At 42.3% G+C, this 17,773-nt stretch overlaps 3 protein-coding genes across 3 annotated transcripts; 1 reads left to right on the top strand and 2 right to left on the bottom strand.

Moving 5' to 3' along the window:
• Positions 1–265: 265 nt before the first annotated feature.
• Positions 266–1,692, top strand: K441DRAFT_651811 (uncharacterized protein). The gene has a single exon (XM_067647257.1). The coding sequence runs from the start codon at positions 299–301 to the stop codon at positions 1,364–1,366; it is 1,068 nt and encodes a 355-aa protein (XP_067509166.1). The 5' UTR covers positions 266–298; the 3' UTR covers positions 1,367–1,692.
• A 1,788-nt stretch (positions 1,693–3,480) lies between these two features.
• Positions 3,481–5,874, bottom strand: K441DRAFT_157087 (high affinity glucose transporter RGT2). Its single transcript, XM_067640229.1, has 4 exons — positions 5,166–5,874; positions 4,872–5,101; positions 4,172–4,821; positions 3,481–4,107 (listed from the first exon to the last, which is right to left on the bottom strand). Exons 1-4 carry the CDS (start codon positions 5,660–5,662, stop codon positions 3,808–3,810), a joined length of 1,677 nt encoding a protein of 558 aa, XP_067509165.1. The 5' UTR covers positions 5,663–5,874; the 3' UTR covers positions 3,481–3,807.
• Positions 5,875–5,996: 122 nt separating this feature from the next.
• K441DRAFT_673205 (uncharacterized protein) lies at positions 5,997–6,905 on the bottom strand (the record flags this gene model as incomplete). The annotated part of the gene is made up of 3 exons (XM_067650628.1): positions 5,997–6,080; positions 6,263–6,423; positions 6,515–6,905. 3 exons carry the CDS (start codon positions 6,903–6,905, stop codon positions 5,997–5,999), a joined length of 636 nt encoding a protein of 211 aa, XP_067509164.1.
• Positions 6,906–17,773: the final 10,868 nt, after the last annotated feature.

Raw genomic sequence — 17,773 nt, 5'->3', positions numbered from 1 at the left:
TCTATATCCATGCATGGAAGCCTGCCTCAACCCACGGTAACACAATGAAACTGCCTCCGTCCATGGTAATGAAATGACCGAGATGAATCCATATCACATGCACAGGTTGAGGGCTACAATTAAGTGAGGTACTGAATTTGAAATCTCGGGGGGGGAAGCTGGTCGTGCACATGACTGTAGGTGGGGTGACTGCTGCTTAACTTATAAAGTCGGCAGCCTCGCTTGCTGGAACTTCCATCTCTTCATTACAAATTCCGTCTGTCTCTCTACGCTATAGCTTGAATCTATCCTCGCAGCTATGGCTTCTCTATTTAATAACCCTCAGTCGTGCATTTCACCGCAGGTTCAACGGTTAGAAGGAAATCCGGATCAGCTTGCCAGTGAAAGCAATCAGCGCTACAAAGAGTCTCCAACGCCGTCTCTATCACCAGACAGGACCACGCAGCCTCCAAGTCTCAGACCTCCTCCTACCGACGAGTATGCACGACACTTTTGGCAGCTAGAAGCCCGTCGCCAGTCGACACCAAGCTGCCAGTTCCTCAACCAGTGGTCGAGAGAGGAAGATGAGCTTTTCAAACCGCCTTGGAAACAGATGCGGAACTTACCCTTCGACAGAACCCTCGATTTGCAAGGAAATGCTCAGAACAATGTACGGAGCCGTTGGGTAGAACAAGGAATTTGGAAGAGCGAATGGGGCCCAGCTTGGCCGAAGGGAACCGAACCGTCAGATCCTCGGACCTGGCCCTTGCCTAAAGGACCTGCACCTTATGGTGGTTGGGGACATGAAGAAGAACCTGAACATGAACCTACTCCAGCGCGCAGCCCGGAGGACAACCGTACGCCCTTGAGTGATTTCTTAAGAGAACAGTTGAAGGCTTACGCTAAACGATCAGCGACCGATTCTAAACGTGATATCACTGAAGAGCTAGCGACTGCTTCTGAACGCGATACCTCAGCATCCCGTCCCTGCCGCCAGTTTCTTTATCAAGTATCTAAGGAGTGCAAATGGATCAAAGATGAGCTTCAACACCAGGGATCTGCTGGAAGTGTTGATATCGAGGCGAAGGCTTACGAAAACGTCAAGAAGATCTGGATCAAAGATCAGATTTGGAACCCCAAATGGGGTGAACTGCCTGGAATGACATGGATGCATGAGGAACCCTACGAGGAGGCGGAAGCTCTTAATGCCATTTTTGCTGGTCCAGCCAGTAAACCGCAGTTTGATGCTGCCGACAGCAGCAAACAACAACCCCGTCCTCGCTATCTCAGCCTTTTCGGGCTGGCACTCATGAATGGCGTCGACAATGATCCCACGGACAGCAAACACTTACCTTCAATCACCAGGGAAGTTGAAGCCTCCAGTTAAGAGACCACCACCTACAGCTCTTGAAAGCACACAGGCGCCGGAGGAACTTCGAGCTGAGTGCTCTTTCATCGAAAGCGGAGAAACGGAGGAAGTTAAAACTCTCATATTTACTAAACCAGACTTTGAAATTGCTCAGTTGAACCCATTAAGACATCCACCTTAACAAGGCAAGACGGAACATTTCTCAAATCATGGGATTGTGATTCCTCAGTGCCTCATGCAGCTCCGCATGTTCAGCAATGGAGCATAAGACTAGAAGTAACTCAGACTACCTTTATATTACTGTATTAGAGCTATAGGATTGCGGAATAGATAGGGCAACGGCTTGATCGACTCAACTCAGCAGGCTTGCAAATCATTCAACGAGGCTTCAATATTGAATTGAATTGAATGCCAAGACTCAATCAATTCAATCAACTGAGAGCTCGCGGGCTTGGCAACGCATTCAATCTGGAGGTCCTGATTGAATTGAGTTGATTGAAAACATTGAAGCTTTTTAATATTATATAGAAATATACTGAAGTTCAATGCAGTAATGCCCTAAACCTTATTTTTATTAGTGTTCCTTTACTAAAAAAGGTTCACCAGGCAGGTCACCCCGAGGACATCCACTGTACCGATCCGGTTACTTATTAGCAAGCTAGTAAGAGGAAATTAATATCAACGACTCGCTCGCATGGCTCTCGATTTACTAACGATTCCACCAATGTCGTCAGACCCCGAACGTATATTTAGCCTCACGGGCTTACTCCTCACTGTCAATCGCACACGGCTACAACCTAATATAATTGGAGCTTCAATGGCAGTAGGATTGTGTGACAAGGAAGGCATAACTGATATAATAGATGGGCAGTTGAAGTGCCCGCAGAAGGAATAGGACATACACGGCAGGAAGGTGACTTAACACCATGCCAAGACTCGCGATAGCCCTATATTGAGGGCAGGGGCGAAAGGAGCCGCCGGTAGAAAACGATCTAGGCGTCGCTAGGTAGGTCCTCCTACATCAACACCATGTTAAGACTCGTGATAGTTACTAAGTACTACACCAGTTGAATTTAGTTGCAACCGTTGCAATATTTGATTCAATCAATTCAATCAATTGAGCCCTCTGCTTACAAGGCTTTCAATTCAACCAACTCGAGGTGTCAATTGAGTTGGGTTGAATGATTTGCAAGCCTGCAACTCAGGTCATTGATTGAATTAAATATGATTAATAAAAGCTACAATTTGCCATCATTCCATGCCCGAATTCTTAAACTGAACAAGGTCGCATGTAACACTACCGAATCCGAATTCTTTATTGATATTCTCGGTCACGATGACTCGACGAGGGTTATCCTTTAACCCGTCAAAAGTGGTCGTACGGTTAGCCAATTAGATCAAGGCCCGCGCGTTGTTTTGATTCGACGTTCGTGCACGGACCTTCCTCAGACGGGTTAAGGGATAGAGCTCCTTGTGGATCTCGAAAGAGTGGATCCGTGAGATGGCCCTTCAACTGTGATATCGGCACCGTTGCGTCCGATAGTCTCTAGAGTGTAGCGTGACTTTGACCCAGTGTGAAAGCCGACGTTAAGTCCGCATGCTATCCCTTTGGGATATTTAGGCCCTCTGAGATTCAGAATGAGTGAGGCGGCTGTTGTTGGCATGGGCGAGAATAGCGCGGGTTTGATTATTAGTAGGCATAAGTGAAAAGAGAGTAGAGGGGTGAGAGTTGGGACGCGGCATGAGGTGCGATAGTACAGGGTACGCCGACTCTCTAACTGGGGCCTCCAAGACCACTGATCCATCCCTACAGCCTATCATAGCTTATCACTCCCCCGCAAAGGTAAAATAAGATCAATAGGATCTAGGAGCATGCTGAGAAATATGAGGTTGATGATATCTGTCGATTGCAATACAATATTCCTATTCCTATTGTGGAAGGGCAAGCCCGACACTAAAGGAAGAAAAAGGGAACAAGATAAGTCTCCATAAGGTTGGTAGAAGGAGAAGTGAAGGGTAAGATTGAGGTTGTGTGAGGTTCTGCGTACTTATTTATCCACTCTTCAGTTACCTACCCCTCGACTCAGTCACCTACCCCTGCTTGACTCGATCACCTACTCCCTATTACGTTCCCCCCGCTGGTCCTGCACCGACATCATGTATATATAGTCTCTTTTCTTTCATAGATCAATCAATACACGAGTTCTCCAGATCGACAACTCTATAAGCTTATCGCGCGCGAATGTATGCTTGACGAGGACTACACTTGTTCAAAGCAGGGAAACTCGATATGTTGATATGATGCTTCGTCTAAGCTTCTATATCTGTGATACTCTACTCTGGCATGTCTATGGTATATTAGACAGCATTAAAACCATTAGCGTAACACGTCCCCCATATTAAGCGTATGCCACGATCCACATGGCCTTCTCCAAACATGCGCGAATCCATTACCCCTCTTATGCCTCGACAGCCTTGTCGGTGACGTGTTCCACGGGAATCTCGATGTGCTTCTCGGCGAGATGCATTTCTTGAGCGAAGGTGGAGTGGGGCTTCCATTTGGCAGAGGTGCGTGGGCTGCTCTCTTCCAACATCTTGTCAACCTGTTCGAGGGACAGACCCTTGGTTTCGGGAACAAGGAAGTAGACGAAGAGGAGAGAAACGCAGCAAAGACCGCCCCACATGAAGAAGATGTTGGAGCCGAGATTGGCGTCGTGCTTCTCCGTGCCGACCAGGTAGGGAGTGATGACAGCAATGATCTAAAAATGAGCGAGTTAGCACTGAAGTTGCCAAATCAGCTAGTTGAGATTGGGGGAAACTTACGCAGTTCCAGAACCAGTTGGAGGAGGTCGAGATACCAACACCTCGAGAACGGATGGTAAGAGGGAAAACCTCGCCGATAACGATCCAAGCAGCCGGGCCCCAGGTCATGGCGAAGACGGAGATGTTGAGGCAGATGAAGGCAATCATGGCGCTGACAGCGGAGTGGTTGTGGCGATCCGCCTTACCAGCAGTGGCGCCAATAATGCCGACAATGAACTGCATGGTGATCATACCAATAGAGCCGTAGAGCAGGATAGTACGACGTCCAAGTCTCTCAACAATGTAGAATGAGACTGGAGTGGAGCAAACGTTGACAAGCGTAGTGATCAAGCTGATTAAGAAGGGATTGCTGATCGTGCCCAATTGCTGGAAGAAGACAGTCCCGAAGTAGAAGATGAAGTTAATACCAGTAAGCTGCTGCATCATTTGCATACCAATGCCAAGGAGAGTACGGCGCAAGTTGGAGGAACCATTGCTGAGACTACCCTTGAAGCAGTTGGCCCAACCACCAATGTAGGTGGTCTGAGGGGCAATTGACATCTCATACTCGTGATTGGCGATGATTTCAGCCAGTTCATCCTGGATGTAGTCAGAGTCCACAGGTTGGCCACGGACTGAGGCAAGAGCCTTGGCAGCAAAGTCGAGTTTGCCTAAGAAATTATTAGTTGATAATTCTCATCTCGGGCTATTTAGAACGTGCCTTTCTTGACGAAGAAACGAGGAGATTCGGGGAGGATGGCAAGACCAGTGCCGAGAATGAGTGCCCAGAGGAACTGAACGGCGATGGGGATTCGGTAAGATCCGGTATCCAGGCGGTTCTGGGTTGCGTAGACAACGCAAGTGGCGAGCAGAATGCCGATCGTAATGCAGAATTGGTAACCGGCAACAACAGCGCCACGAACCTTCTTGGGGGCAATCTCAGACATATATCTTTTGAACGAGTAAGTATTTGACACAACTTGGCGCGCAACGCCATCGGGAAGGGGAGCCGTACAAAATGACAATGGCTGAGATGAAACCAACACCAACACCGCAGATGATACGGCCGGCGGCCATGACACCAACACCGGTAGAGGCAGTCTCGAGGATACATCCGACACAGAAGACAACGCAACCAGCGATAATGGTCATCCGACGACCAATGAAGTCTGCGAGATCACCAGCGATGATTGCACCGAAGAAAGTACCGGCAGAGAGAATGGATGTGGTCAATGACTGCTCCCACGGAGGGATCTTGAAGTTCTTCTTGTAGGCGGTGTACTCGGCGCTGCTGGTGTCTGGGTAGAGAACATCTGGGTACTCTTTGCCGGTGTACTGTTTGATGAAATACTGCATGCCTAGGACACCTCCCATCCAACCGGTATCATAGCCGAAGAAAATACCACCGAAGGCAGCGAACGCGACAATGAGGTATGCTCTGAGGGTGACGGGCGCCTCAATGCGGTTGATATCAGTTGTGCCGTGAACGGCGACAACACCTCCGCCTGGCATGATGACGGTTGTCGTTGGTTAGTTGAAAGAGGGAGGTATAGTGGAACTCTTCACGAAGCAAGAGCTGAAGAAGTATGGCCTTCACCGGGAGAGAGAACGAGGGATGAGGGACGCCTGACGAAGGATAGGATCCCAACCAGCGGCAGCGTCTACTTTAATATGATTGCGGTAGGTTGTGATACTGTGGCTGGTGGACGTGGTACTGTAGCGTTGCGGGCCGGGCTTGGGCGAATTGGGTTGCAGCTCCGTATCCAAATCCTTCTAGAAGGGTTCGAGACACCGTAGGGGTCCATCTTGACCGGGTTTGTATTTAAGCGGCTGGAGCTCTTGGGCACTAACTAGCATTAGACTTTTGGCCCACGGCATATTCTTTGATCTTTCCTTTCTTGGGCGTGAATCCGGGGAGTTCGCTATTTTCCTGGGGATGCGGTTACAGAGGCGGAGGGACGAGCTGAGGCTAGCTTTCACAAAGAGTGACAAGCTTCTAGCAATCGGAGCTGTCTTGGCACCTGCAGCATGTCGAAGTCCTGGGAAAATAACGAATCCCGGCCACCCAACCATTGGCTCAACTGCTGACAAGGTGAAATAGGGGAAATTTACCATGAGGACGGTTGTGATCAACCTGGTCAACTTGGCGCTCACTGCTGTTGGCCAGCTGATATTATCAAAGCGTGACCTGTTAGCCGCGCCGCAAGCAGAATATTGCGTAGGATCACGTCTGGGCGTGTCTGACACGCTGTCCGTGGATGCGTGGTGGATACCTGGCCGAAATTTTAGTCACAGTCGTATCACAAGCCGCTCAGAAAAAATAAGTGCTCAGTCAACTTTCAGACCTTCTTGTTTGAAACGAACGCCGATGCGCAAAGAGCACTAGTACCGGGGTCCCCGACACCGGCCCTCTTAAGACTCGATAGCGTCGATTAATGAGAAACCGTCCCCAAGATTTCCCCAGGAGTTCGCCGCTCGAGAGGACCAGCGGGGCCTCCGCCGAGAATCCTCTTGAGATCGAAAAATGTCCAAGCGCCACTCCCCGCCCCCGCCATCCACGCTGCTCATCCATCCTCCCCTCCGCGATCATGGTCTCCGTACTCTCTTGCATAACACCCCAGAGGAACAAATCACTTCTGTTTCGTTCTTGTGCGAACGACAAATCCCGATAAGCGTCTGGATACACGAGAACTTCTTTAGTGCCAGGCGCGTTGCTCCAGTCAAGGGAGTGAATTTTTGCTCTGGTGTTCCTCATACTGATCGAGTCCCAAATAGTCCACGGAGGACTGATAAGACGGGCACGGAGCCACGTCCCGGGATAGCCTAATGCGGGAATTACGGTATTTTATAATAATCATAATCTGGGGTTGCTTTATCTCATAAATCAGACCCCCAGGAAGAAATTGCGCCACGGCGTGGCGCTAGCCCTTTAGCGCTACGCTTGTGAACTCCTGTAAACTCCTAAGCTAATTAGATTACCTTACCCTAGTCCTATAGAGTCCTGCAAACTCCTAGACCAATTAGATTGCACTAAGAGGAATTTTTTCCTAAGGGTCTAAGAGCTTATAGGAGCCCTTTATATATAAACTTAGAATTACTTATTAAGCGATAACTCTTTTATTATAACGCTATATCTTATACCCTAAATTAACTCTAAAACGGTTATAACTAGATTAAATTAAAAGCTATTTACCTCCTCTATCTAATTAAGAAATAATAGACGTTACTAGTAGGGTATATATACCCCTATCTAATAATTCGCAAAGCCTTTTATCTAGCCCTCCTCCTAGCCCTTTTCTACCTTCTAATAGACACTATAACGGATACCCTAACGGGTATTTTAATGAACCTGATAGCGATATAGATGACCTTAATAATAAACTTAATAGCAACGCTATTAAGGCCCTTTAGCCTTTCTCTAATAAACCTTTCTCTTTTACCCGCGATTAATATAATATAAGCTTTAGGGAACGGTAGTCTATATAGTTTAAGCTATAATAGGTAGCTAATATACTATACCGTGTTTGATAGAGTTTTAAAACTTTTATACTTACTTAGGCTAGGGTAGAAGCAAGTAAAAAGGTTATAATTAAGCACCGCCGATATAGCCATCTATATTAGCGACGGCGTGCACTAAGGTATATTATAGATAATCCACGTATAACGGACACCTGCTCGTATCCTTCTCTAGTAGATTCTTTTGCCGTAAAGCTTAATAATCTTATTTATTAGCCCTATTTTGCTTAATTTGATTATACCACAGACCTAGAGACGCTAGACTTTAAGCTAGTCTTTAGGACTATCTAGAAGGTTGCCCCTATGTAGTATACTATTCTTATAAGACTTATAAGCAATTAGCGCGCCCACCAAGCTAGCTATAACGCTACGCCTAAGTCTAATACATTATCTAGGCGATTATTTGCTATCACTAGCATAGTATATTATTCTCGAGCTAAGAAGCGATCTAGCTTTCTCGCTTTAATACTAGATATCTATTTAATAGGTTTTAGTGTAAAGCGGCGAGTAATTAAGACTCTATTAGGGCTTGGAATATATTATAGTTATTATTAGGCTAATTGGTTAATAGGCAAGATTGTTATAGAGGTAGAGGTATAGTATCTAGCTCCTGTAAACTCCTAGGCTAATTAGCTAACTTCCTTAGAGATAGCTTTAGCTTTAAGCGTCCAATAAGCAGGCAGTAATTGTCTACGATAACATTAATTTTAAAGACAAAAAACGTAATAAGGTTATAGGCCATACAACTACTATACAGGCAATAATAACGGCGGCTATTGTTCTTTACCCTAAGCTACCACCTTTAGGTCTATATTAATCTATATACAATCCAACACTACTACTTAGGCTTAAAGATATACTAGATGCCCCTAGTATATCTAGTAAAGATAGTGGGGTTAAGGTAAATATTATACGAAGCCTTATATTAGATGCACTTAAGAGAATTTATATAGCTGGTGTTAATACTATATTTAGAGATAGTGATCGCTATCCTAAAATGCTAAGTATACATTGTCTTACTATAAATAAGACTAAGTTCTAGCAATTTGGAGCCATATTTAAGGACAAAGGTACTATTAAAGGTATATATAGCGTCCATAAAAGCATATTTCTAGACTAGCTTAGTCTACAGGCACTAGAAGACCCCACTAAAGCTAAAGCTATCCGTAACGACTTCCATAATTGACTTTAGCTTATCTATAGAGACTAACTTACCGCATACCATATTAGGGCTATCAAAAATAAATAAACCCAGGTACGCCGACCGTACGATAAACGGGATTAGCTTCTTAGTATACCTACATAGTTCTATATACAGATAAACCTACTAAATACTATTGTCCGTATACATTGGGCACCCGCTCTTTTTAGAAAAGAGGCTCATTATTGCCTATAAGCTGATACTACTATATAGGGTCGCGGTTAATGTAGTCAGGAGAATGCTAAATACTACTTAACGGAACCAATTATCGCGTAGGGCTTTATAGCGCACATAGTTGCATTATTCTATACAGTAATGCGACGTAGGGGCTACCTTATTACCTCTAGTAGAGACTTCTTTAAGCGGATAGACTATATTACCGACGTAATTAGTTCTCTTATACTAGATTAGTTTTTGGAACTTGTTAAAGACGTCCATCTAGCCGCCTTTATATTAGATGCGTGGAATGGTAATAACCCTAATAAATAGCCGTATAATGATATCGAATTCCGCATAATATATCGTATGCTTTAGGAGATTAAACTATTTCTAACTGTTCAGTATACTGTTAAAAATGCTAATATTAGCATGCTAAGGCGCCTTGTTAACCCTCTTATTATCTACTTTTTCGGCGCGGCCTAGTATAACTATAGCCGCAAAATGTTGTTCTATTGATGGAATCTCTCCCCAGTAAACACTCCTAAATTATAGCATATAATACTATTCTTTAGGCTTGTAAACTGGCCTAGTAGGGCTACTATATACAAAGCAATTGACCTTGGGCTTAAGTATCTTAACGGTAGTTATAAAATTAAAATGAAGTGTTATAAGAACTTAACCTATAATATGGATATTATATTTAACTGAGTATATCTATCTAATACTTAGGTTAGGGCATTACGTAAAAAAGTAGAGGCTATATTCGGCGAGTACATGCCCAGGACTTATACTACTGCTACTGCACTACTGGATATGTTTTTACTCGCTTATACTCTCTTTACTTTAGATCTAGCTAAACCGCAAAGTGCTGAGTAATTAGCTAGTATAAAGTTTTTTAATTCTTACAATATCTTATAAGTAGGCATAGAGGTGCTAGCGGATAAGGTTGATTAATTTAACTAGCAGCATATCCAATAATTAGATACTGTTAAGGGGTTATATCCTTTTAGTGCCCTAGATAATCCTAATTGTATAATTACAGCACCTGCTGTACCAACCGCGTACGCGTTTACGCGTCCAGTGCACTAACCACTCGCTTACGCGTCTGGTGCACTTATGAAGCACTGACTAATTAGGGGGAAGGCGCATTAGTATATAGACCACGTAGTCTGCTTTATATAATCGACAGTCACCATCTAAACAAGTATACGATACTATATGTATTTCGTGCCCGTGGATACGACTTACTTGTGCTATTAAGTTAGTACGAACACTGATTAGTAAGCGCGCACAGATCAGCAATTACTTGATACCTCCCCCCGAGCGATATATACGACAGCGACTACCCGTTTAGACTCCTAGTACGACCTACTGGAAGGTCGGAAGTCGGGGATTACGGACTTATCTCTAACTCTGTATACTTATTTAAGTCTTAGTATAGTTTACTAGAAGTTATAGACGCGAATACAGACCTATACGAAACCCCTATCCTTAACCCCCTTGAACCTTAAACCTCTTTAGACCTTTTACGGAAAACCCTTACCCTCCTGCGAACTATTATGGACCCGTTAATCGATTTTACGGACCGTTATAAGACCTCCCCCACCCGTTATAAGCTGCTACCACCCGCTACGCACTATACTACACTATAGTATGGCAGATATTAGTAAGCAAGTTAGTAAAGGTTAAAAGAAGTAGAGATAAGGAGTCGACGTTACGTCTATAAACGATGTTAACAACTATATTAGTTTTAAAATCCTTAAATATAAACACTTTGAGCTTATAAATAACGACCTATGGGAGCAATACTAGGAAGACTTTACGGACTTTACGGAAGCTATTCTTAAGGCCTATAACCCTATTACTATTTATAAACTATAAACCCTTTTACGTAACTAAGGTGTATAGGTTAAAAGGAATAAATAAGTTACTATTATATAGTCCTTATACAACATAATATATAAGAAGGACTAAACGGAATAGACTAAAGAGGAAATCCTAGACTAGTTCTAAGAAATTAAGGAACTCTTTACTTCTTCTAAACTTAATATAATCGCTAGCCTTATACCTAACCTACTTAACTAAATTCGTCTTATAAACCTAAGCGGCCTTAGACTTAACCTTATTGGCTAAAATATACCCTACTCTTAAGTTATGGATTACAATACCCCTATAAACCAAAATACGGACTAAACTATCCCTACTATTTAAGTTATAGACCCGCAAGCTATATATCCGCAAGCCACAGATCTATAAGTTATAAATCTGTAACCTACCTAAGTAAAGACCTACGGCAAGGAGCTAGCTAACCTAGCTAAGCTCTATACCGACGAATCTAAGTATAGCGGTGAAAATAATAATTTTAACTTTAAACTGACTATCTTTATGGACCTCTGCCAGAAGGCTAATATTTCTAAACAAAAGTTTAGCCAAGCCTACTCTACTATGCTACGCGGCCTAGCACTTAACCACTACTACACTAACCTTAAAAGTAACCCCCTTAGTGTCCCCTTTAATAAGCTATGCGAAGCTACCCGTAACTACTTTAAAGGACCGGAATATAGGCGTGATATTTTTACCTAATGGAATGTGACCAAGCTACGGACTATAATTAACAAGAATACTGAAAAATCGACTATAAAGTGCCTGCAAATTCTTATTAAAGACCTCCGGCACCTACAGCACGGCCTTAACGCTAAGCTTTAAACAGACGACTTCCTATATAATAAACTTATTACGGCCTACTAGGAAGTAGAGCCCTATAAGTACGCCTGCTACAAGCCTATAGATACCTTAACTGGCCTCATTAATAATCTACGCTCCTCTATTATAACCTATAAAGTCTTAAACCCACCAGGCAGCACTTAAGCCTTTATTACGGATATTTAATATCCGTAAATAGACTTAGACGTCTACTTTACGGACCGCCGCTACCGCTAGCAGCACCTATACCGACCAAGTCCTACCTATAACCCCCGCAGTAACCCCTATATAAAAGTATACCCCTATAGACGAATAAGCTAGAAATGATTTATATATAGTAAGGAAGAATATTAGTCTATAAGGCATACCTAGGAAGAACGTAATAGGTCTAAGAAGAGATTTAATAAACGGATTAGCTAGTTTATCTTAAAATATAAAGGAGAGGAAGAAGAGGAGCCCCCTAATAAGTTAATAGAAGCCCTTATAATTAACTTTAACCTAAATAACTAGGAATAGGAGACCCTAAAAACGTTCCTAACTACTTTTGGACCTTTTACGGACAGCTAAGCCTTTAATATTACGACCGTATTAGCCGACCGTTCCTTTATACACTTAGTTACGCCTAAAAACTATTCCGTAAGTACCCCTATTACGAACGTTATAGATTATAAGCAGGACCTATTTACATATATTACCACAGAACGCTATACCCCTAAGGAATTCTACGGTGTTATAATTGACATAGGCGCCTCTAAGAAGTCTACTGCAGGCTACGGATAATACCTTGTATATAGGACTACCGCAAATAACAATATGGATATTAATATTACGCAAACTGGGGCCGTAAACGTCCAATTCGGCATTAGCTTAACTGCATTAATTAAATTAGTTGCAGTTAAGACCCTAATTGGCCTAGTTAACTTCTATATAGTAAAAGCAGACACCCCTTTCTTACTTTGCCTTGCGGACATAGACAGGTTATAGGTTTACTATAATAATATTACGGATACCTTAATCGGCCCCGCAACTGCCCCAGGAAGTAAGTATATTACCCTACCAATTATATAATGATTTGGATACCCGTTCCTTATATAGGGAGAGACTTTATGGACCTATATTTAGGAATCTTTCGACTATAACCCGTGCTACCTTACTAGTACGGAGATCTACCGTCTGCACCGCCGTTTCGGCCACCTATTAGCCGAAAAGCTATATAGAGTCCTTGAACGCTCTAGACACGATAACGTCAACAGGAAGGCAGTTAATTACCTAACTAAATACTGCTCCTTTTGCTAGAAATACGGACGTTCCCTAGGCTAATTTAAGTTCACCCTTTATAAGGACCTTAACTTTAACCACTTAGTGTACGTAGACATTATGTATATTAACGGCAGCCTAGTATTATATATAATTAATAAGGCAACCCGCTACTAAGCCGCCCGTTAGTTATAAAATATATCCGTAAAGTATACTTAGGATATTTTATGGACCTGCTAGATTAACACGTACGTTGGACCTTCTAAGTATATCACCTACAACGCTAGTAGGAACTTTATCAGCAAGAAATTCTAGCAGTATGCTACGGCCATAGCTATATTAATAAAAGCTGTTCTAGTTAAGGCGTATTAGTCTATTGGGCTTATTTAGTGAGCTTACCTAGCTCTATAGAGAGCTTATTAAATTATTATGGACGAATACAAGGATATTTAAAAGGAACTGGCTCTGCAGATGGCCGTAAAAGCTATTAATAACACCGCTGGCCCGGACGGACTAGTACCTACTCTCTTAGTCTACGGAGCCTACCTAAGGATAAGTAACCTAGATCTTTCTGTCCTATCTATTATAGAATAAGTAGCTATAATACGGAAGGTAATAGCTAAGATAGTTAAGCTACGGGCTAAACAAACTGTTAATAACGCTCTATACTACCGTAACGGACCTAACATAACCTTAGTACACGACCTCCCGCTTAACTCTAAAGTCCTTATATAGCGTAAAAGCGGTAAGTGGACCGGACCCTACCGTTTACTAGCCGTAGAAAACAAGATATGCTGCGTATAACTTCCTAGCGGGCTAACTAGGTTTAGAAGCATGTCCGTAAAACCCTACTTTCGGCCCAAAGACACCTATAACATTAAGCTAGATAAACTGGAAATAACTGCTAAACTAGACGAACTAAAAGCAACCGCCGAATTAGATAAACTAGAAGTACTCTTACCTACCCCAGAAGTCCCCTAGAAACCTACTAAACCCGCTATACCAACTATAAAGCGCGGTTAAGGACGCCCCTAAAAGCACCCTATAACTAAGAACACTATAATAGAGATTTACCTAACCTTCGCAGGAATATCCGCAAAGCAATATCCACCTATAGATATATTAGTTCTAATATAGGAAACCCTATTTATAGACTTACAACGTAAAGAAATTAACGAACTACTTAAAAAGGGCGTCTTTATAGTTATAATAGAAAGAGACATTCCGCAAGGCGTCCGTATATTTAACTTACGCTTTATTAATAAAATTAAGCACCCTAGTACTAATAGAGCTTTTAAAAAATTAAGGCTTATTATATAAATCTATAACAACTAAGGAAAGGACTTAGTCCTTATATAATCGCCTATGATTTAACGAGTTAGCTAACGGATTATACTTGCACTTATACCTAGCCTACAGTAAAGTAAACCCGTAGCTCTTTACCTATAGGACATCTCGCAAGCCTACGTGTAGTCTAATACCTACCTAAATAGGGATATCTTTATACAACCACCCCGCGAGCTTAACCTATAACTAAAAATAATTCTATGGGTTATAAAACCCCTATACGGAGTACCGGAAGCTAGAAACTATTGGTTTAAGACGTACTACTAGCATCACGTTAGTAAGCTTAAAATAGAACAGTCGACCTATGACCCCTGCCTCCTATATAGCCCATTAAATGGCCTTAGTATTGTTGGACTTTAAATAGACAATACCCTATTCCTAGCAGACTAGACCTTTATGGATGCTAAAGAAACTAAACTATAAAAGGCTAAGTTCCTGGTAAAGCCGTAAGAGTAGTTAACTAAGTAGAATCCGATTAAGTTTAATGGAGGCCTAATTACATAAAAGGGCAACCTAATTAAGCTAACTTAGGAACGCTAAGCTTAAAACCTAAAGCTCGTTATAGTAAAGCCTACAGACCTTACTAGTTCCCGCGGAGAGACTTATAAGACTATAAATATAAAGGATTAATACGCTGCATAGCGTATAAGAGGCGCCTATATTGCCATAGTCTACTAACCCAAATCTACCTATAACTTATCCTTTACAGCCCAGGCAGTAGATCCGCAAGAAGAAAATATTAAGTAGCTTAATAAGCGCATTTAGTGGCAAATTAATAATGTAGTAAGGGGACTTACCTTTATACCACTAGACCTAAAATCCCTTAGCCTACTAGTATTTATGGACGCCTCCTTTGCTAATAATAGGGACCTATTATCACAAATTAGCTTTATACTTATATTTACGGACTATAATTAGGACGCAAATATCCTATACTGGTCCTTAATTAAATATAAACGAGTAACCCGCAGTGTACTGGCTTCTAAACTATATATACTAGGTTATAGCTTTAATATAGCAGCCGTAATCAAATCAACAATCTAAAAGATCCTATAGCTGGAGCGGTTACCCCTAGTTTTATATACCGATTTAAAGTCCCTTTACGACTACCTAGTTAAACTAGGTATAATATAAGAGAAGAGGCTTATAGTCAACCTAATATGCCTACGTTAGGCTTATAAACAACGTAAGATTACGGAGGTTAAATGGATTAGTAGCGGAGACAACCTAGCGGACGCCATAACTAAGGCAAAGCTATATTAAGCCCTTAAAACCCTAATTAATATAAATAAGCTCAACCTAAAAGTTATAGAATGGGTAGAATGGGACTAACGGAGTACCTACGGTACGCTTATGGCCTGTTGGAAGGCCATATAGCTCATTATACGGCCTATTCTACGGACCGTAAGCTGTTAGGTAGAAAACGGTGGAAAGCTATAGTAGAACTTAGTGGACTTACGTAACCTGCCGAATTCTATAGGGTAGTTAAACTAACCAATTACGATTTTCTATCCCCGGGATAGAAAATCGCCATTAGCTCGCTTAGCACTAGCGCCTTAGCGGCCCTTAAGGATCCGACTTATGACCCGTTTGGAAAGCAGCCTAGACAGCACCTTGGGGGAGATTTCTTATGTATTTTCTTTTGTGTTTTACGGTTCTATTAAAGCAATTACGGAGGCTGTATATAGGTGGTTTTATTTTTTAAGTACCGCTAGTGTATAATTACAGCACCTACTGTACCAACCGCGTACGCGTTTACGCGTCCAGTGCACTAACCACTCGCTTACGCGTCTGGTGCACTTATAAAGCACTAACTAATCAGGGGGGAGGCGCATCAGTATATAGACCACGTAGTCTGCTTTATACAATTGACAGTTACCATCTAAACAAGCATACGATACTACATGTATTTCGTGCCCGTGGATACGACTCACTCGTGCTATTAAGTTAGTACGAACACTAATAGATTTGCTAATATAGAAGACTATATAGACCAAATTAGGGAGGGGTTGGATAGGGTTATTAATCCAATAATTAACCTTATAATAATTGACACAATTAACCTTATAGGAATTGTAGTAGCTAACTAATCTTTAGACTTTTGTAAACTTTTGCAAACTCCTATAAACTCCTGTAAACTCCTATAAACTCCTAGACCAATTAAATACCTGCGTTTATTAATGCTCTAAACTAGTATACTGGCAATAACTTTCTTAGGCTAAATTTATCTAATTTTTAAACTCCTATAAACTCCTACAAACTCCTAAGCTAATTAGATGCCTATATTTCTGTTTAACTAGGCTAATTAATCTACACGAACTTATATATTGAACTTTTATATAAACTTTTACACGAACTTTTATATATAAGGCAATAACAGAACCTAGTAACTGTATTTAACTACTATCTACCTATACTACCTACTGGGTAACTCTAGGGCTTCTATAACGCCTTGTAGTTAGGCCCGTATTAAATAGTGCCGTTATTTAAAATTACCCCTTAGATTAATATAGCTAGATTAAAGCTTGCCTATAAAGGATGTCTTATAGTTAGGCCCACACCAGATAGTATTGTTATCTAGGTTTTACCCCTTAAATTAACATAGCTAGATTAAAGCTTACCTATAAAGAACATGCTATAAAAGCCGCTACTTTAGCGTACTAGAGTGCCGGAAAGTAACGCTAACCCCCCCCTTCTCCCTCTACCTTTGCCCCCCTTTTACGCTATAATACTACTACTACTAGGACCTAGTGGTGGACCACTAGACGGCTTATACGCCGCCAAAAACCTTAGCCTAGGAGGTAGGGGTAAGGGATCCTTAGGGTCCTTACGCTTACGCTTTAAGAGGCTATATCTGCCAAAATAGGCCGCCACTTAGTAGCGAGCGCAGGTATCTCTAGGCCTTTTTACCTGCTATACACCCTTTTTAGAGTATACCTAACACTCCTCGCCTAAGGCTTGGTAGGTAGTGTATTAATTACTACCTATTAACTCTACCCCTAACTCTATCTCTATTATCCGGCTAATATAGCCCTAGTCTCTCTGTTTATTTAGCCCTATAGCCGCCAACCCCGCCACTAATTACGACCACTATTTGCCTTAGGTAGTAGGGGCGTATAGGGCAGCCGTCTTGCCGTAGGGGGCCTAAGCCCACAGCAAGCGGATAGGGTTGGCGCGCTAGGTAAGGGTAAACCCGGCAGCAGTAAGGGCGGGAAGGGTAAGGGTAGAAAGGGCTAGAGCAGAAGCTAGAGCGGGAGCTAGAGCTAGAGCTAGAGCTAGGGTTAGGGTTGGGGCCGGTAATAGTAATAGTGGTGGTTTATAAACATATATAAGCTAAGTATATACTATATAGTTATTAATACTTACGGCTTCTCTTTTAACTCCCTACCGCCAAACCATTTATCCTCATTGTCGTTATTGTTATTATTATTATTATTAGC

Source organism: Cenococcum geophilum (assembly GCF_001692895.1).
Source record: "Cenococcum geophilum 1.58 unplaced genomic scaffold K441scaffold_3, whole genome shotgun sequence".
Classification (NCBI taxonomy): Eukaryota; Fungi; Ascomycota; class Dothideomycetes; order Gloniales; family Gloniaceae; genus Cenococcum; species Cenococcum geophilum.
Note: the sequence above shows the minus strand (reverse complement) of the source record. Positions and strands in the feature narration are given on the sequence as shown.